A 21,212-nucleotide genomic window follows, 5' to 3' on the forward strand; every position below is an offset into this window, starting at 1 on the left:
AAAAAAGTTTCTTTCAAGACTCTGGTTGACCCAAATTTCATTGAAAATGTGTTCCTTCTTAAAAATAGGATTCTGAATATAACAGACTTCAACGGCAGGCAAGCTGTATAAGAGAAAGACAGTTCTTGGAAGACTGTTGAGCGTATCTTAGCCCAAACCACTTCTGAAAAGAGCATCAAGGTCCCTGGAGCAAGCATAGCCAGAGTCCTGTCCTGGCCATCTCTGGGATGAGGTGGTCTCCATGGTGGCCCTGCTGCCTGACAAGAACATTTGAATCTAAGGCTACGGGCTGGGTAAGGCAGAGTAATCATTCTGTTTTTGTTGCTGTTTCTGCTTCTTTGGGAAGGAATGGACTGCAAAAGTTGTGAGAAGAGGAAAAATAAGGTTAACAAAAAACCCTCCCACACATGGGGACAGATAACGGCAAGCCGCTGTTCTAATATTTCCATCTTTGTTAGCTCAAAATTCTCTTCTTTGATTCAACCAAATATTTGCTAGCATTATTCCACCATGTTGGATTGAGTTGAAAAAACATGGCACGTATAACTTGGGGAATTAACTTGTGTCGTTAAGGGATGTTGAGTAAAACAGTGTCCCAATGTCCCAGGATTTCTGGTGGGACAAGCATTAGTGAACTCAAGCTTCCTATTCAGCGTTTTCTGGGACACTGGGTTGTGTCCTTCTGCACATGTGTGCATGCATATGTATGCTGGGAAATGGGAAAGACAAGTAGTAAGCTGTAGTTATAATGAAGAAAATCATGCTTCTGTCTTGCCCCTGAAAAATATCAGACCTAGTAATGATTATCTATGGGAGCTGCATTTAAAAAATTCATGAAACAACAAGGTTGTTTCTGAAGAGATTATGAACCAGGGACCCGAATACTTATTTGAATATATTTTGATCCAATTTCCTTGAAAAATATTCACAGAGATTGGTGGACTTTTTTTTTTTTTTTTTAACATACGACTCGGTTTCTCTCATTTACAACATAAATCATTTAATGTAACATTTGCAACCTTAGAAAGGCAGACATATTTAATCCAGGTCAGTTTATAAATTCCAATTTCACATGGATTAAAAACTGCAGATAAATTAAGTCACAATAATATCCTGTACATGCATTAAGGCTGGTGACTGCTAAAGTCTCTTGGGTATCTACAAACAGGAAATCACACACAGATTACTGGGTCTGAAGAGTGTCTACATCATTAAAAAAATCTTGCTTTTTTTTTTTTTTTTTTGGTGATACAGATTTCAACAGTAACTCTGGAAAACTGTGAAAAATGTTATTTAAAAATATATATGTATATACTACTGCACAGTTTCAAAGATGTGATTCATAAATAATGTTGGCTGCACTGATTAATTTTGTAACAATTACTGCACTTCCAAGGTGATGTGAACACGCAGTGACTTATACTCAATGTTAGGCACTAGTAATATCCTTCAGGCATACTACAGTTTTATGTTAGCTGTATTGTACATATATATTTTTAAATGTATGCATTTATACAAACTGTGTATATTATGTATGGGATGTCAGAAATGTACATATCACTGTTATATAATACACACATCATTGTTTTACATACTAGGATAAGTTTTAGTGCAGAAAATCTCATTGCATTGCATTCCATGTGTTCAATCTAGTACACAATTTGTCAACTCTTCAGATTATTTTTCCAGTACATTCTTCTTTAGATAGTGGGTCCGAGTTTCCATTTGCAATTTGAATGTTTCCAGAAATATGTGTTTTAACCAAGCCTTTCTTTCCAGGCACAATCCTGCACATAAGTCTGATCTGTATAGAGAGTAGTAACAAATTCCAGATTTTGATCAGGAATGTATTTGGGTAACTTTCTTTCAAAGGTAACTCTAATATTGTGATAAAGGAAGGCATCCACTCAGGTCATGGAAGGGTAAGGTCAGCTGAACTTGTGTTGGGCTTCTGAGGAAATAATGTGTCTTCAAATAGAAAAAAACGATAACAGATATTATATGTTTAAATGGGAGAATCTCTAGAAGAATCTACATGAATAACTGTGAGCAGTGGTTGTCTTCGGGGGATGGGACATACTACTTTCTACTTTATACATTGCTGTCTTCGTTTGAATCTTTACAACTAGCATGTATTAGTTTTATAATCCAAAAACACAAGAAAGGTATTCCTACTTTGAACAAAGCTAAATAAAAAGAACAAGTTATGAATGACTTTCACAAACAACAACCAGAATATGGTTTCTTACCAAAATCACCTACGCCAAAGCAAACAAAAACTGCTGTCCTCACATGGTCTGTTGATGAGATCAAAGACAGGGAGGGACCTACATGTTCTGACCATTCCCAAAATAACCAGTTCCAAGTTTTGCTGGGAAACATGGGCCACCTAAGTGCTTAAAATGCTGTGGGCACAATCAGCCAGGGGCCACTGGTGTGTTTACCCTGGGGTTTTGTGGGTAAGCACATCATGGGGCTCCCGTAAGAGCTGTGACTTTAAGGATGGGCAGGGCCAGAAAGCACCCCGGGGACACATGATGCGGACCTTGAGGTTCATCATCCCTTTATGTGAGAGTTTCAACTTTTCATCCGAATTCAGCAAGAGGAAGTAGAAATAAGCCTTGGTCCTCCAAAAAATAAAAAACACAAAAAGTCCAAAATTTCCTAAATTAGACTCAAATTTCCAACATAGGAGGGGATCATGAACTCTGCCAACAACTAGTGAAAGGGATGTGAGGAACACCTCAGATAAAAGTAAAAGAGAAATATTGGTAGTATTTCTAGCTGCTTCAGGGCTGAAGCCAAATACAAATTTTACAAATATTTCACCGGCTTTATTTCCCTTCGAACCCTTTACTTTCGATTCACTTCAGATCACCAAAGTTGCTCAATAATTTTGAATCAGTGCTTAGAATTACAGCAGTCTTATTTCCCACCTACAGGTCAGGTGACAAAAATATGACCATTACAACCAAACCAGTAAGAGCATCAGGGGGAGCATATATCACTATCTATTATCAATGTTTTGTGCCACCATCACCTTGGAAAACGGAGTGTTCCACCTACGGCATGCACCTGTCTTTTTCAGACCATCCTGGTGCAATTCTGTCAAGTGAAAGGCTTCAAGGACATTATTTTTGTTTTTAAGGATATGGCAAGGTCTATGCTCTTTTGTAGGAATTTTTCTTTTTACCAGTATTTTTTATATCCAAGTATATTTAACAAAAAGACTAAATCTAGGGCACGATAAGAGACTATTAAAGTTTCAGACAAAAACTGTAAACGAGATGTCAAAAAACTAAAATGTAAACTTCATTTAAAAAAAAAAGAAAAGAAAAGAATCAAGGGCAACACATAAACATACCAGACACTCGGGATGGAAGCACGATGCTGTGGTCGCTGCTACCCCAAACAGATTAGCGGTCTTTGCAAAAATAACTTACCCTGCACAGTAAGCAGCTTGCTAATCAAAGCCTGAAACACAGCCCCCAAATTGAAATGCATTAAAGGACTGCGTTCTGCCCAAAGAGTGAGAAGATCAGTCTCGTGATAGCGAATGGTTCTCAGCCTGAGAAGGAGCTGATACAGACTCCTAGTGAAGAGACATTCTAGGAAATGTCCTAATTTGGCCAAGAACATTTGTAAGAGAGCTATCGCAGAGGGAAGAGACTTGAAAAATATTGACTGATGAATGCCATGTGGCTCTGTGGCCACTGTGTCACAGTGGCAGGAAGAAACAACACATGTGCTGGGTGGGCTTGTCATGGCACGTGCAGAAGCTTGCAACTCTTGACTGAGCTCCGAGCACAGCTGTCTTTTCGTGTCGGTTAGCTTTCAAAGACACTGACTTTTTGCCAGATCCCAGTGCCATGTACATATGCTTTTGAGGGCAGGGCAGGGCAGGGCAGGCCTGTGGGATTTGATCCATTTGCTCATGATGCCTTTAGGTGATAATAAGTTGGATGGAAGGGGTGGGGAATAGACAAAAGGCAAGGTATTTGGTCACATGCAATCTAGTAAACGTCAGGCACAAAAATAACTGACTTCTTTTCATTATTCAATTACCCATAAATACACACAATTAAAATTAATTGGGGGAATAGTACATTAATACTGAAAGTAATCAACAATGTAAGAACTAGGTTCATCTTAACTGGCAGTCAAGCTTTTGGTGTGCTGTCTTGCACCTGGTTAACTAACCCATGAGATTTTGGTTGAATGTTCTAGAAGTCATGGTTTAGCTTTGAAACAGAAAGTGTGTGTGTGATTTTGTGTGCATGTGTGTGTGTAAGTGTATATTCTCTAATCAGAAACCTCTGCTCACTTTGCCTAGTTTGGGATTACAGAAACTAGACAAAGAAAACGTGTTCTCAAGAGCTGTGTATCTTACACACACACAGGCAGATTCTTCAACACCCACACACACGTACCAACACACACGCCCTGGGAAAAGACCATTGTTCGATGCTGAGGAAATATTCACCGCAGTTTGGGAAATGCTGTGGCCGGGGACTTCAGTAGCACAGTGTCCAGACACATGGAGCCATCTGTGGAGATGAGAGCACAATCCAGCTCATGGGCAAGGTCCCTATGAGAGGTGGGTGCTATTCCGCAGCCAGTGCAGGCCCTGCTGAGAGTACTGGACCAGATGTTCCATGCTGCTGTGCAGGGTGACAGGCCCCATGAGCAAATCCAGGTCATTGAAGAATTCTAGGGGATACAGAAGAGTTGTTTGAGTGACACACAGGCTAATAAGAGTGCTACCCTGGGAGACCCGAGTGACTTAAGAAAAAAAATTCCCTTTCTCGTCTTTATAGAAATCAAGGATTCTCTATTCCATCATGCAACTTGAGCGTTCAATGGAACAGAATCCACAGGTGAACTCATTCTATATCCAAAGGATTCTATTGTCCATTTCTCATTTAAATGAGTAACAATTACTGAGCCAAAGAGCAAAGAAAATTTACTTCCTCAGACTGCATTGTCCGTGTGCATGAATGCTTCCTACCCTGGATGGGGGTTGTGGCTCTGTTGCCCCTTATACTGGACTCAATTGTAGCATATGCTGAACCGCTGGAGTGAGTCCAAGGGAGGAGGCTCTAGGCCCCTGGAAGCAAATCAGAGAAGGGTTCTGAAAAATCCTCCTGAAGTCACATTTTAGTCCTGGGACAGTCTCTAGGTTTGTCCTTTCATTAAATATTTATTAGGTGCCAAGGCACTGTGCTAGGCACAGGAGGGTAGAGGTAGGGGAGTATACCATGGGGAATAATGTTGTAGGCTCCCAGATCTCCCAGAGATCCCAGTGTAGTGGCTAATACAGACAAATTCGTATGGCTCTCGTGCTGTCATAACTGGATCACCGAACAACACCGTGAGGGTAAGTATCTGGGAGAAGTTTTTCAGAGGTGCTCATATACATGCTGAATGAAGTACCACTGGAGAAGGCAAGGGAGAGGTTAGAGAAGACTCTCAGGTGGCTGGGAGGATAGCCAAAGCAGGAATCCAGGAGCAGAAGAGGGGAGGAGGAGTGGGTCTGGGAAGCAATGCCGACTTTGCACTGGACATGCAGCACTGAGCCCTCTGGTAGGAGACATCCAGTAGACAGCTGGCAGTGCCATCTGGAGCATGGCCTGCTCAGGGTCTTCCAAACTGGCTATGTCAATTTTGTCCTGTCCCTTCTGTTTTGTTCACCTGTGATGCCCACCCCACTCCATAATCAGCCACACAACTATTTGTTTTTCAAAATCCTGTCCCATGCCAGTTCCTCTAACAAGCCTTTCTTGGTGGCCTCAGTCCCCTGGCATTGACCTCCCTTGGCATTCCCATTAGATTTTCATGGGGCACCACCTCTGAGATGCGTGTTATGTACTATCTGGTTTTATTACCAATTTCATGTACTCAGGACCCATCTGCTTATCTGTGCCATTAATTCCTCATCTCAATGTGGACATTCTGGTCTTGTCCTCAGAAGATTATGATATCCTCTGAACAAAATTCACATTTTATGGCTTCAAAGTGAGGTCAGATTTGCACTCTCACCTGCTGCTGGAGGGAGAGTAGTAAATTGGTATAATCTTTTGGGAGAAAGTTTATAATATATGTCAAGATATATAATAATATGTATCTTAAAGGAATCTATTATACCTGTTGACACCCAAATTCTCCCTCTGATGAAAATAATCAGAATATGGACAATGATTTATATAAAGATATTTATCATAACATGATTTGTAATAGTATAAAAAATTGGAAGTGACATAAATTTCCAACAAGAAGGGGGTGTTTTGTGAAATCATGATACTTTATGACTACATAAGCACTATTATGACAGTTTTCTAGAACCAACATCATATATTTTTTGAAGAAGTAAGTATCATGGGAAAATGCCTGATACATTGTTAAATGGAAACAGACAGGATATAAGACTGCATATGGACTGCAATCTTACTTTGATAAGATCGTGCGTATTTGGAGAAGACTAGAAGAAACTACAGTAGAATGTTAAGAGAGTAATTATTTTTTGATAAGATTACTGATAATTAAAAAACATTTTTCTCTGTAGTTTTTCACATTTTACAAATTTAGCCACAGTAGACATGTATTTGTCTTATAATCTGTGAAAAGAGAAACCTTGTTTAAAGAGAAATAGAGCTTATGGCTACCTAGAAAATACTCCCTTTTCAGTGGTAAGTGGTAGGTTCCTATCATGTAAGTAGCTAGGAACATTCATCCTCCTTAATTAATCAGTTGATTCATTCAATGTTTCAGCTCCCCAGCTGTGTTCTAGGTACTGTGGATGTGCTGGGAACACTAAACTGAATAGAAGACTACCCTTACCTTCAATGAGCTCACCATCTCAAGGGAAAATCAGGCGCGTGCACATGTGTGTGTGTATCCATACAGGTGTCTACCTCATTTCTATGTACTTGCATTGTGACTATCTCTACCTCCATCTCTAATCTCCCACAGTCAACATTAAGGTCGGTCAAGGCACAGGAGGCCATGAATGAGGGGGAGAGGTCAGGCAAAGTTTCATACAGTAAGTGACAACTCCTATTACGTCTTCTCGGGTGAATGATGAAAACTTGCTCGATGATGTCCAGCATCAGGCTGGCTCCCTGAGATGTGATGGAAACACACACACAAACCCTGGAGGCACACACCTCTGTTCTCCTTGGCCAGGTTGTCTGCCATCTCCCAGTAGTCATAGCTGTGGAGAATGCTGTTGGTGATGCTGACGTGATTGGCTGCCATCTGGTGGATGCGCTGTGGGATGCTGACGATGGTTGAAGGGGACAGGGCGTTGGCATTGGAGAGGCTCCCCTGAGATCCCACAGAGCTGGTCGGGGAGGGGTTGGGAGACATAGGGGATGGGGTTCCAGTGCTCCTGGAAGGTGAGAGTGCAGAAAAACACAAGAGTGTGGAGGTTGGTACCGGGTGAGGTAGAACAGTCCTTCCCCACCCCCCACTACTGTAAGCAAAGCAGCACATGACCCAATATCATGCTGTGTCTCATTTATCACCTTTACTTTGGAGAAATGCACTTACTTTCCACTGGCCCCCCATGGAGATGGGGCTTGGGCAGCTTTAGATGAATTCTGCAGGAAAATAAAAACGTTGACAGTGAGTCCATCTGTTTAAGTTTAAACAGCTGATAGTAACATGTTCTTAGGTGACCGCTGAGAGAAGTAATGGCAAAGACTGCAGATAAAATGAAGACTCAGAGAAACTGAATCTGGGAAGTTAAAATTACTAGGCTACTGGTTTCTTTTATGGAAGCTAGTGGGGGGCAGGTGCATGGCCTGGTGGATTTCACGGTGGGCTAAAATGGAGAATTTACTCCACAGCCTGGGTTTTCATGCACCGAATTCTATGTACCAAATTAAATAATAATCCTGAGGGTCTGTTGAATCCTAAACCAGCCTAAATTTTTTCAACTAGCTTAATTTTCCTGAAAAGGAAAAAAAACAGCAAGAGTAGCCCCCACACCTGCCACACCACTGAGAACACCTTATATTTAAATGTAGGGCATATCTATAGAACCCACTGACATACATTTAATGCTTGAAAATATATGAGACACCAAATTCTATTGTTTTGACTTATGAAGCTTAAAATTATTTCTCTTAAAGGAAATTGCTATTGAATTTTTCTAAAAGAAAGATTAAAATATATGTCCTTAACAGAGTATTCAAAAACTGATTAATCTGAATATTTTGATTTAGAATGTTGTGTTACATGAGCTGGTTGTCTGCATCAGGCATTGAAAAGAAGTTCTGCCTGTGGCAAGGAAAGTCGCTAAATGTACAGAGTTCCCCTCTGAAAGCCTGATAATGCGTTCTTGCACGTAAGTCTAAGGGACTAGTAAAAAAAAGAATGGTCTTTATGATACTGATGTGAATTTTCTAAAACAGCCTGAGCGTGGTTCCCCAGAGACAAGGTGTTTCTTTTGGTTAAAAAGGACTCTAGGAAGTGGTGAGTGATTTTTAGTTTTTAGTGGAGGTGTTACCAAAATGGTAAGAAATGGCCTAACAGGTGGCAATTCTGGAATTGCCTTCAGGCCTCTTCTATTACCAGGAAGCCCCGTGACTGTAAAAACATATGCGAGAACCAAGTCTTTTTTTTTTTTTTCAGAGGCAGCTCAGTATTGATAAAACACAGTCTTTATGGACAAATTATCATCGCTGCCTGAAGCTTTCATAACCCCTGAACTTTTTTTTTTTTTTAAGATTTCTTCCCTCCCTTCCTGCCTTCCCTTCCACCCTCTCCCTCTCTCTCTCTCTCCCCTCCCCCCCTCATTTTCTTTCAAGAGCAAGGGAAGAGGGAGAGAGAGAAGCCTAAGCAGGCTCTGCGCCAAGCACAGAGCCTGAGGCAGGGCCCAGTACCACAACCCTAAGATCATGACCTGAGCTGAAATCAAGATAGATGCTCAACTGATTGAGCCACCCAGGCACTCCCATAATCTCTGAACATTAAGTACCATTTAAATGGCTTTTAATTAAAGATAAATACTAATAACCTCTGGAGGGGAAACCCAGATGTTTAAGTTGTGTTCTTTGCCCATTCTGTACATATTCATGAATGGCATTCATACGTGCTAAGAAATTTTTGTATCCCTTAAAAGTTCTGTTGTTAGCTCTGTGGCTTGCAGAGTTCAGATTCCTTTTTTATTCAAGCATTTTTTTTTTTTTAACTCTAATAATGCTCTTCAGTATTAGCTCTTAGATTCTGACATTTTGGAAACGACCTCTCTTGGCCTTAGGCCCCCAAAGTAAAGGAATAGGCTTTGTGTCTGTTCTTGTCATTATGACACAGAACGGTCAATGTGTCAAAACAGTTCTCTCCTTGCATTAGCACCTGGTTACTCTACATGCTTGACCAGGAAGCCAGTGGCATGCTGGATACAGCCCGTGGAAACTCCAACACAGCCTGGTCAACAGTGATCTCTAAGAAGCGGAGGTTGGGGAGTAAATTAAAGGAACTAAATGATGGTGTATATCTGACAAAGGGTTGTTAGAGCTGGAAGTGGTATACATTTCTTGTTTCTGAAGATAAATGGACAGCAAGGAGACCGAGAAATCTCAAATGAATTATAACTTCATGTCCGTTTCACAAGTACAGCAGACAAGATTTTCTTTTTTTTTTCATTCCCCCAGTAAAAATGATTTCATTTCCTGAGATAGGTAGAAGTTAGCCTGGTTTCCAATTCTACCCTTATATTTACCCACTGCCATTGTCCTAGTGCCTCTGTGTTCCAATGAGCCATTTCTTGTCATTTAAAACAACACCCTTACTAAAAATTAAATGAGCTACTGGAGGGAGCTACGAGGAAGTTCTAAGTAGTTACTTCCAAGAGGAAGAAGCTGTAAGCGAACATGAGGAATTTGTTAGCTATGAAGAGGAGTTTCCTAGGACACTGGAGTGGGTAATTGGATCTTCTTCCTCCTGAGACCGTGAAAGTACTTGGACACAAGGCAGGGGGATAAATTAGACGGGCTGACAAGGTCATTCTCTGGGACTTGAACACCGTGAATATATCATAAAAGGGGTTACTGTTGATATCAGAGGGGTCCTGTATGCCCCCCAAATCCAGGGATTCTACTAGGCTCCTCAAAAATGTCCTTGACCGGGATACCACTGGGCACAAGCAACAATGCTGCCCACTAGTCAGACAATACCTTGAAGTAGTCGATAAGTGCTTTTGAATACTTCACAGCGTGGTCTCTTTTGAGCCGAAACATCCGCCAATACAGGAGAGCCAGGCAGCGGTAACTGCGGCGGAAAGAGAGAAATGGGTGCTGGGAGCATGAGTGTGTCCTCTGCCAACAAGACTTAAACAAAAACTCTTGTTGTTCGAAGGCACCCCACTTATATTTCACAATTATGTATATGAAATATCATTATACTTATGTTTATGTCTGCTAAGTATCTGACCTTCCTTGTGTTCAAAAGATCTAATTCAAAATTCCAAGGAGTTACACCATAAATACATTTACCACTAGATCCTGGCTTTACTGCTTCTTTCTTGGGGCTAAGGGACAGGACATTTTCTTCTTCTGCCACTAGAGGGCAGTCTCTCTCCATGGGAGGAGTGAGGGAGTGCTAACACACAGCTTTCACCGTGACTGGGTGAGTCTCTGGCCGGAGCCACCTTCCTTCCTGACTGCCCCCTGGTGCCCAGGACCTCAGCAGTGTTGGCTTAGCTGAAAGAATAGCTCTTTACCTGTTTGTATTCCCTTCACTTCTAAACTACTTTACTGGACTGGAAGTAGTTCAAATAAAGTAACAGGTACAAATGTCTTATAAGCAGAAAGAATTCAATGCTGAGAGTAGTTATTATTATTTTATTGTTTTATATTTATTATTTACATATTAGTATTCTATCTTATATAATATGAAGCATTATTAATCATTATTAATTTGTTAATCCTAGTATGGAACTTTGAAAAGAACGCAGAAAGCCTTTCCTGAGACATACCCTCTTTTCCTTGGAGCTTTTCACTCATAATTATTTGCTAATCAGATCTGGTGCTGACATGCTGGAATGCCAACATACCACATACAACTTTCTAGTCTCTTCTAAGCACATCAAACTGCAGATGATGGAAAACTACCCAAGGACACTCTCTTCTGTATATGTTGCTGTTACTTTCCTTGAGACTTGATTCTCCGCCTGTAGATTAGGTTCTAGAGTAGAGTGTGAACCACCAGAGAGCAAAGAATGTCGGATTTCTACAGGTAGGTGTCCTGTGATTTGGGAGAGTGGGATGAGGTGTCCCAAGGAAATGTAATGAGGAAAACTATTATCCTCACATAATCAGTACCACTGTAATCATTACAGATATAGAAAAGATCTATTACATATTGGAACAGTTTAAAAGAAATTCTTCTATTATTATAGTGTAATGAACTTCTTCCTTAGACTGATGTGTTGAGAACTTCAGCCCATCATCTTGATTCAGTCATACTAATCCCACATGTACATAGACAAATGGATTAATTTGATTGTGTCTAAAGTGTTAAACACAAGAGAAATGACACTTGGCACAATTCACATTCAAATTATTAAAGCACAGACCTACCTAATTTTAAAGTTGGGTGTACACACCCACACACGCATAGGTACGTGCATGTGTGCACACAGGCACACACAGAGACATATACAATCACACAGAGTAACAAATATTCTTGTGTAATGGACCTGTTGATTCTCAATCACCGTGAATTCAGATCATGCATGGTATAGCAACAAGAAACGGTGAGGACTCTCCCTGGTCACCATTAGAACTGCATTTGGTTTTGCATGTCAGAAGACACTAGAAAAACGTATGCATTTCAGCACCTGGTTTACCAATGAACATATACATATACAAGGCTGAGGAATGTATTTTAAGCTGATATTATGCACTCACCATAATGCAGCCAATTGTTTGTCCTCTGGTGTTGCATTGGGGCCTGAATGGGTTTTTAGTCTCATAGCATACCTAGGGGGGAAAAAAAAGAAAAAAAAAGAAATTTTAAAAAAAGCTTTCTCATTAATAATAAAACATCTTTTATGATTGAAGTTCTCTTTGCCCAATACTTAGTTTTTCATAGCACTTGCTGTTAATTCTTTCTCTCTCTCTTCTCTTTCTCTCTTCCTTCCTCCCTTCTTCCCTCCCTCCCTCCCTTCCTTCCTTCTCTAGTGAGGGAGGGGGACGGAGGAGAGGAGAGAGAGAATCTCAAGCAGATTCCCCACTGAGCATGGAGCCTGACATGGGGCTTGATCTCAGGACCCTGAGATCATGACCTGAGCCAAAATCAAGAATCAGGCACCCAACCAACTGAGCCACGCAGGTGCCCCATCTGTTAATTCTTTCTTAAAAGCTAGCTGATGCTGCCCCATTTTCCCCTAAGCATGACACTACTATGACAACTAGAACAAAATAACTTTTAGGACCATCTAGCCACTTTCTGCTCCTCAAAAATACAAGTCCAAATGCTACAGAGAGTTGAGAGTGATACCAGATGTGTCAAGGTGACACATCCATTTTTACTAATTTAGACTTATGGCTGAGTGGTTGACAAGATGGAGTGAAGTTCAATCCTTCTAAACCAATATCCAGAAAAATGTTCACTCCCTGTACTCAGATGAATGCTTGGATTTACGCCTTTTTCATTATTCAGGAACTCTTACTTTGATGGCTGCGTAAGTGTCCTATGTGCACAACTAGTGGCACTTATGCACTTTACGTAATCCCTCTTATTTCTTTAAACCAAGGGGACTATGGTCATTCCATTCTCCCAATAATATACCAAGTTACTTGCAGATTTTTTGAGAGAGCTGAGACAGTAGGTGAATGGTCAGAAAGTTCTGGGTTCAAATCTGAATTTAGCCTCAATTTCCCTACCGATAAAATAAGACTAATACTGCTGATCACATAGCATTGTTGTAAGGATAGTATTGGTAGAGGTCACTGTAAATGCTTAAGAAATGTTACTGTTATTATACTAGCTCCCCACCATGCAGATTTGTAGGGTCTCTGAATATATCTCCGTGCACAGTTTTCCTAGTGGTTGCTCTGGTTTCTTACAAATGCATCTGTGCCTTACTGCAATTCACTGGTGTTAACACGTTCCACTTGGAATGAAGAGTGGAGACTTTATTTCCTTTTAGGTCCCTTTACTTTACTCCCTTTTAAATAATGTTATCTTGAATATCAGCTGGTGGTATAATTTTTGTTTTCATCACTGAATAGGATTTGTAAAACTCATGAGGAGGGTAGTTTATCACATGAATCCTTATCTCTGTTCTTCTGTTGTTCTTCCTTCTTTCTGATGCTTCAAGATTCCTTCCTTTGTCATCTCCTTTCAGTTTGAGGAACTTCCTTTAGCCAATCTTTATAGGTTAAAAACAAGTATTTTGTTTTTCTTAGTTGGAGAATATTTTTATTCCTCTTCATTCCTGTATAATGAAGTTGCATTGAATCTAAAATTCACAGTTTGAGGGTTTTTTTCTTTCAGCACTTGAAAAATGTCATGCCACTCTCTTCTTTCCTCCGTGGTTTCAGATGAGAAGTCTGCTGTCATATGAACTGGTACTCCCCTACAGGTTATGTGTCATTTCTCTCCTGTTATCTTCAGGATTTTTTGGTTTTTGTTTTTAGTTTTCAGAAACATTGTTATGATGTGTCTTGGCATGCATTTTTTTGTTTTGTCCTACTTGGGTTTTTTCTCAGCTTCTTATATCTGTAGGTTTATGTCTTTTGCCAAACTTGGCAAGTTTCAGCCATTACTTCTTCAAACACTCTTTGAGTCCCACTTGCTTCCTCTCCTGAGACTCCAATGATATACACGTTGGATCTTTTGTCCTGTGCTTGAGAATCTATCCATTTTTCTTTTAGTTTCTTTTCTTTTTGTTGTGCATGTTGGGTAAATTCTATTTTCTGTTCTCAGGATCGCTAATTCTATCCTCTGTTGTTTTGTTGAGAAAGGTCTTCAAAAAGCTGTGACTGCCAGTTGACCTGGACCCTGTGAGCTGGACCCAGGTGACTGGAGGATCTTCACCTCCTCCCTTGTCCTTGAAATGTGGGTTCTACTTGTCTTTTCTGCTCCCAGAGGCTACTGCAAGGATACACTTTGAGACAGTGATATGGCGTGGAGAACATCTGCACAGGGTATTGGCTGAACCCATTTAAGGCCTCTATATAAACTTTAAGATCTGGTGCGCAGGTGCAGGGATCCACTCATCTTCTGGCCACCCAAGTAAGTTCTCTTTGCTTATTAAACCTGCCACCCACCAAACTGGAGTAGTCTGCCCCTTTCCCCCTGTGTCTCCCCACTCCCAACGTACAGGAGGAGGATTCAGATTACGCATGGGAAGCTCTTGAAAGGGTTATACACCAACACATCTCCACTCTACTACTGAGCCCATCCAGTGAGATTTTTGTTTCTCCTATATTTTTCATTTCTGCAATTTATGTTTAGTTCTTTTTAAAAAATAACATATTTCTTTGCTGAGATTTTTGATTTTTTGTTTCTTTCAAGAGAATTTATCATTGTTTGTTGAAGCATTTTTATGATGGCTGCTTTAAAATCCCTGTCAGATAATTCCAGTGTCTGATTCATCTTGGTGATTGGTGTCAAATGGTTATCTTTTCTCATTCCAGTTGTCATTTCTTGTTTCTTGGTATGATGAGTGAGTTTCTATTGTAACTTGGACATTTGGCTCTTATGTTAGGAGACCCTGGATCCTATCTAAATCTTTTCTTTTAAAAGGAAGTCACACTGTTTAGGTTTAGCAGGTAGGTCCTGGCCTACTTCTGGGCTGTAGTTTCAATTACAATTTAATTTTCAGAGCCTTTGTGGTGCCATTTTGATTTGTGGTGCTTGGCATCTCTTGGGGAGAAAGGAATTTTCCACCTCTGGGGACAAAGAGGGCATCCTGAGCTGGACAGTTGTGATGAGATCTCCCTTGCCAGTGCTCCCAGCCCCCAGTGTTTGTCAGTGGGGGAGAAGAGTCTTAAGCCTGGTAGGCAACATGCAGATTTAAGGTGGTGAATTAATGTTATTTTCCAACTCAGATGAGAAAAATTTCTTTGTCTGAGTTTTCTAAGTGGTTTAAGGGATTCTATTCAGTCTAAGTTATCTAGAAGATAGATTATACTCTCCATCATGCAATGACACTTGCATCAGTGAACACACCAGAGTCCTAACCCTGGTGCAGAGCAAGTGTAGCACATCACACCTCCAGGTGTATTTGACTGACATCAGGCTTTTATTGTTGTTTGCATTTGTTTATTTATTTGTTTTTTAAAATTTGAATGCCTTAAAGGTGGCCATGAACACTCCAGTTCACCATAGTCCTTCTGACTTATTTGTTCATTCAAATATTTATTGAGCACATACTACATTGCAGGAGCTGTTCTAGGGATTAGGGATATATCAACAAACAAACCAGAACATCCCGTCCCAATTCCCTGTGTTGGAGGCACTTGCATACTTGCATTCTAGGGCACCTTACTTCTTTGTGCCCATCCAGTGTCACCATTTTCTTACGTGCTTGTGGATATGAGTCTGTGCCTTACTCTGAGGAAGCAATGGGAGAATCTAGGATCTCTTAGATTAATTTTAAGTATTTTACTATGGTGATTTCTTGCCTTCACTGACAAAAACAGCATGCCATTTAAGAAAATAGGATGAGGAAATCACCAATACATTGATGTAGTAGAAATATTTTATTTATTTTTAAAGATTTTATTTATTTATTTGAGAGAGAGAGAGAGCATGAGAGGGGAGAAGGTCAGAGGGAGAAGCAGACTCCCCATGGAGCTGGGAGCCCGATGTGGGTGGGACTCAATCCTGGGACTCCAGGATCATGACCTGAGCTGAAGGCAGTTGCTTAACCAACTTAGCCACCCAGGTGCCCGATATAGTAGAAATATTTTAATAAGAAAAATGACTGAACGGTGTTGACTTTCAAAACATTAAAAAAATTTAGGGGCGCCTGGGTGGCTCAGTGGGTTAAAGCCTCTGCTTTCGGCTCAGGTCATGATCCCAGGGTCCTGGGATCGAGCCCCGAGTCGGGCTCTCTGCTCAGCAGGGAGCCTGCTTTCCTTCCTCTCTTTCTGCCTGCCTCTCTGCCTACTTGTGATCTCTGTCTGTCAAATGAATTTTGAAAAAAAAATTAAAAAAAACCATTATTAAGAGGTACTTTATGAAGATGACATGTACTCTAATACTGAGATGACAGTTTCAAAGGTTGGAAACTACTTACTGAAGCAAAGTGGTATACAATACCAACTTGCATCTTAGGGTCAATGTAGATCAAAAGGGTTATGACCTAAGATGGCTAGAAATCTTTCATCTGGAGTGACAGAGTAAATACCTAATCTTAGGTTGCAAAGAATTCCAGAATTAGAAAAGTCTCTTAAAGTTAGTTTTGGAGAAGAATAGTTTCACCTGTGGATATTAAATATTATCCAAGCAGTTGAATTAACTAGAGACATAAACTGTATGACAAGGTTCTCAGTATGGTTCATGGATGAGATTTCCTTAAGGGTTCATTAAAAACACATTAAAGATGTGTATTTCTGGGTCTCCAAGAAGGAAGACAAGAGTCTCCCATCCAATCCCTTGATGTGCCCATGTTAGAAACCCTGCTTCTGTTCACATTACATGTCTCAGCCCAGGTGAGGGATGGTGTTCCTATTCAGGTCTAAGACCAAAACATCAGTATCCTCTGAGACAGCATATCACTGGAGGGATTTCCTTTCCTAAAATACCCCTGAATCTTTTCTCTCATTGAAAACTCCTGAATCATTTACTGATGGAGTTACGAGTTTTATGATACTAACCTGAATCAGATTTTTTTTTTTTTTTTAAAGGCAGTATAAAGGTGAAATTAGTTCAAAATCTGCCACTTCCCACCTGGGTGAGGTAGGCATGTCACATCTCACTTGGACTCAGCTTCCTTTCTGTAGCAATCGAGGGTTAGAAGAGCTCTCCTACTCACTCACAAAGAAAGCAAAGGAAGCAGGGTGTGTTAAAGTGCCTTGCAAAATCTTACATTCCTCTTTGTGAGGATGAACCTTAGTTCCTGGTAGCTGATGGTGAAGGCTGGGATTCTTTTCTCTGTATTCAGAGTACTGACATACGTTCCTTACCCCCTCCACTTCCCCAACATGATAAAGGGCTTACCTGATGAGCTCTACTGTTTCCGAATACATTGTATAAGGAGATTTGGATTCCATCGGGCCTTGCTCCATTGCGTTTCCACACTCAATAAATGACAAAGCTGCTTCAGCATAGTTCAAAGCCTTTCCAAACTTTTCCACCTGATCAACAGAGTTAATAGAGTGTCTTCCCTAAGTATAATTTTTTTTTTTAAACAGCATTGTCACATAGTCTATATGCTTTATTTGAGAAACCCGACTTTGAGTTCCAAAATCCTGTGAATGGAGCCAAGAGAAGAAAGAAATAGGATGCTTCCTTCTCCAGTTATTTTCACAAATTGCTGCTGGCTTAGGGTAAGTGAATGAATGGTTACAGACAGCTATGTCCCAAATCCATACAACAGCTGCCAATCAGAATTGGTCAGAGCTACATGGTTGCTCTAATTTCTCTTTCTCTCCTTCTAACCCATAATTGCTGGGCAACTTCCATCCTTGTCCCTCCATGCTATGCTAAATAAAAAAAAACTTGGGGGATTACCTCAAGTTGTCCAAATTTATGTTAATTTCCTCCCACATCAGTGAGGATATCTGAAAATCAGCGTCATATTCTTTGGTTCTCATAAATCTGAACTTACATATCAAGTTCCTACTTTCATATATTGTTACTCTCTGTGGTAATTACATATTCTAAATTCGGATTGTATAATCTTCCCAGTTTTCACATACTCATTCATCAACACAAACAGAATTACACAAAGACTCTATTATACTAGGTCTTGCCTCTAAAAACAATTCTCATTCATAATGGATACTGTAGAAAACACCAATGGAGAGCAAAACCCTCCCTCCGTGGCAAACCAAGTTTTTAAACAGCTTATAACCCTAATAGGCCATAGAGAAATATTTCTTGGCAGTGCTTTCAGACTAAGGAGGTCATTTCATTCAACAAGTATTTTCTACAGCACCCAGTTCTGTACAGTGTGCACTTGATACACAAAAGCTCCTTCCAGGAACCCAGAATACATCTGAAGAGAAGTATATTGTGCACCCACAATATAGTTCAAAGTACAAGGCAGTCTGTGATTAACTGAGAAAATGCAAAGCCAAAAGCCCAATGCAAAGAGATGGTAGGAAGGGAGCAAGTCAGGGGTTCAGAGAGGCTGGGGAGGCCTCAGGGGGAGACCTGAAAATGAGAGTAGGAAGGAATGGGTATGATTTGGCTGGGTTTGGTGAGGAAGCTGGAGGTGTGAGTAGCTGTGAGTGTCTGTGTGAGGCTCTGTGGCTGCAGGAGCCTGCGCTGGGATGAGTGAGGTGTGCTCAGAGGCTGGGAGGGCATCAGCCTGGATGGAACAGCATGTTGATAGGCAAGGTCACATTTGGTAACACGACACAGAAAGAACGATCTTGGTAAACCTCGGGTGATTCAGGAGGAAAATTCCACTCTGCTTTAACATTCGGTGTTCTTCTCTAATAGTGACTACGCATCAGCTTCTTCAGGTGACCAGAACTCTCCACCATACTGTGGGGTTGTGAGGAGAAGAACTGGACCTTCAATTTCCTTTGTCTATTTTCTGATAACTCTGCTTATCTCCCCTGCACTCCCGTGTCCCTAGGCAGAGATCTTCATACAAATAAATGTTTGATTGGCAACATCACTAGCACTGGGAGGGGTACGCTTCTGGTTTCAGCATCTTCAACACTGGAATAATACCCTGAAGGGCATTTGAAATGCCTTATTCATCTCTGGCACCCTAATGCCAGTTAGAAATGCTGGAGGGGAACAGAACTGGAATTACTAGGTAGAAAAGAGTCTCTTTGGAGGAGACCGTAAGATGGAACAACCATGTGATTGCTCTTAGAAAAAGCTAGAAGTTTTCTATGTCTTGCCTGGAAGAGTCAAGCTTTCCAAAACAGGAGATTATCTAACTAAGAAAAGTTTCTTTTTTTTTTTTTTTTTTTAAAACATCAAGTCATGGTGACTTTAGGGTCTTATGTGTAGCATAATAGTTTTTATGTTATACAGTTTCAGAGGAAGTATTAATTTTGGCAGATACACAGGCAGAACAGGAGTCTTTTTGAAAAGGGATTTGATCCTGGGACCAAGCCAAGGGCTGGCCAGGCTAATAAGAAAGAAAAATGCAAACCTAGATTTTTTTTTTTTTTTTTAAAGGAACAAAATACTACCACCCACTGACTCCATTGCCTCTAGTTACTATTCAAACCTTAGAACTAAATTGAAACATTCATTTATCCAGGACTTTCTCCCAGTCAGACATTATTGGTTGAAGTCATAATTTATTGGGCTATGAACACTTGATTATATAAACATTTCTCCATTTAACAGACCCAGCCATCCTTGTAATAGATTTTATAATTACCCCAGCTATATGGTCCCAGTGATGAAGCTGCAGTACAAACATAATTTGGAAGAACATATCTGGAGAGAAAAGGGTCTTACCATTGCATCTGCTTTATGCTTCATCCGTTTAGCTTCTTGCATAAAATAATCTGCACTGCGTGGCCTACAGGAGAGAATATTAAATGCCATTATTGTGTAAGCGCAATATCTTTTGAAAATATTCTTCCCTTTTACTCAAACTTGAATCACAATTTTCAAAGTCTGTTTAATATAGAATCAAGCACTCTTGCATTCCCAAATTACTGTGTATATGTGAAATATCACAATTCTTTTTCTCTTAAATTAGCTATTCAAAACACACTCAATATATGCAGATAGTTTACATTTATAGTGATTTTAACATGGTTCCCCAGTGCCTAATTTGTGAATCAGATTTCTTATTGCATGGTTAAGAAAATAAGTAAAAAATCTTATTTTACATGATATTTGTATACAACAATCCCTTTTTAATGTAAAGATCATAAATATACCTCATAATAACTGTATGGATATGTATGGATGAGTATGTTTACGTATTCTTATGAAAGTACATGTCATTTATATGCATAAATACAGTTGCATGTATCTATATATAATTATTTTAGGGTTTCCCCGTGGAACATGAAAAGAGGTAATACTGTATCATTATATTCCAGTTGTAATGAAGTTAATTGTAAAGCGATGTCTACCTTGTAACAATGCAAACATGGCATGTATTCTCCAGAGTTCTGATTAGCTAGCTGGTAAACATTAACAGCAGACATGTGCATTATTAAAGTAATAACCCTGGCCAGCACTAACTCTGCTGGGAGATGAAGATAATTCATACAGAGACTCCGAGTGTGTGTAATGACTCCAAGTTATGCTAAGCTACTCATCAGACAGTACCTTTTATGCTTAGTCTGATAGATTTTTAAAAATCTGCATACTCCAGGTACGATCTGCATATACTTTTTTATATTATGGGTCTTTATATAATCATTAAACTTGACCTATTCATGAATATCCAATATAAGCCAGGACTCCCCAAATGAGGGGTAAGATGTAAATAGTGATATTAATCACAGAATGACTCACCTATTGTTACATGCTTATTCTGAACTCTCTTCTTTCAGATTCTAATAGGTCTTTTCCCTTACCGCAATATTAGGTGGTCAGAGCATCCTTTTACTCAAAGGGGATTATCAAAAATGCTTGGAAATGCCATGTGCACCATGACAATCCCAGAAGTTTATTCTCATCTTAATGGTTTTAATCAATTAAACAAATAAACAAACCATTTAGTTTCAAGTGCAAATCATGGAGGTGAGAAAAGGACCTTGGTTTTCTTTTACTTCCCCATAAAACATTGTATTACTGTGGTAATGTGCTGAGAATATTTAACTTTTCCAACAAAGAAATAAGGAACATAGTTACAGAATTTCCTTAATGTGTAAAATGAAACTCCCCGTCTTTGGCTTACCATCCCTCTATCATTCTTGCCATTAGGCCTGAAACCTTTCCCTCATCTCAGGAGTGGGGGTCTCCATGGCAGTGGGGCCTGAGGTGTCCTTCACAGGAAGGCCCTGCTCCTACTGGCTGTTTCTCTGGTTTATCTCCTAGATGTTCACACTTCTTCCATTTGAATGGGTTTTAGTTGACTTTACGTGTGGTTTTCCCTT

The 21,212-nt window shown here is 40.1% G+C and overlaps 1 protein-coding gene across 1 annotated transcript in view; it reads right to left on the reverse strand.

The window, feature by feature from the left end:
- Positions 1 to 943: 943 nt before the first annotated feature.
- The window catches only part of AFF3 (AF4/FMR2 family member 3), a 525,952-nt gene continuing 505,683 nt past the window's right edge, over positions 944 to 21,212 (reverse strand). Inside the window, exons 17-23 of the mRNA XM_032840305.1 lie at positions 19,612 to 19,675; positions 17,179 to 17,315; positions 11,913 to 11,984; positions 10,179 to 10,272; positions 7,549 to 7,598; positions 7,164 to 7,387; positions 944 to 4,710 (exon numbers count right to left, since the gene is read on the reverse strand). Of these exons, the coding sequence (XP_032696196.1) occupies positions 4,589 to 4,710; positions 7,164 to 7,387; positions 7,549 to 7,598; positions 10,179 to 10,272; positions 11,913 to 11,984; positions 17,179 to 17,315; positions 19,612 to 19,675 (763 nt within the window). The 3' untranslated portion in view covers positions 944 to 4,588. The remainder of the gene's footprint in view (positions 4,711 to 7,163; positions 7,388 to 7,548; positions 7,599 to 10,178; positions 10,273 to 11,912; positions 11,985 to 17,178; positions 17,316 to 19,611; positions 19,676 to 21,212) is intronic.

This window comes from Lontra canadensis, unplaced genomic scaffold, assembly GCF_010015895.1.
Source record: "Lontra canadensis isolate GAN:19392208 unplaced genomic scaffold, GSC_riverotter_1.0 scaffold112, whole genome shotgun sequence".
Taxonomy (NCBI): domain Eukaryota; kingdom Metazoa; phylum Chordata; class Mammalia; order Carnivora; family Mustelidae; genus Lontra; species Lontra canadensis.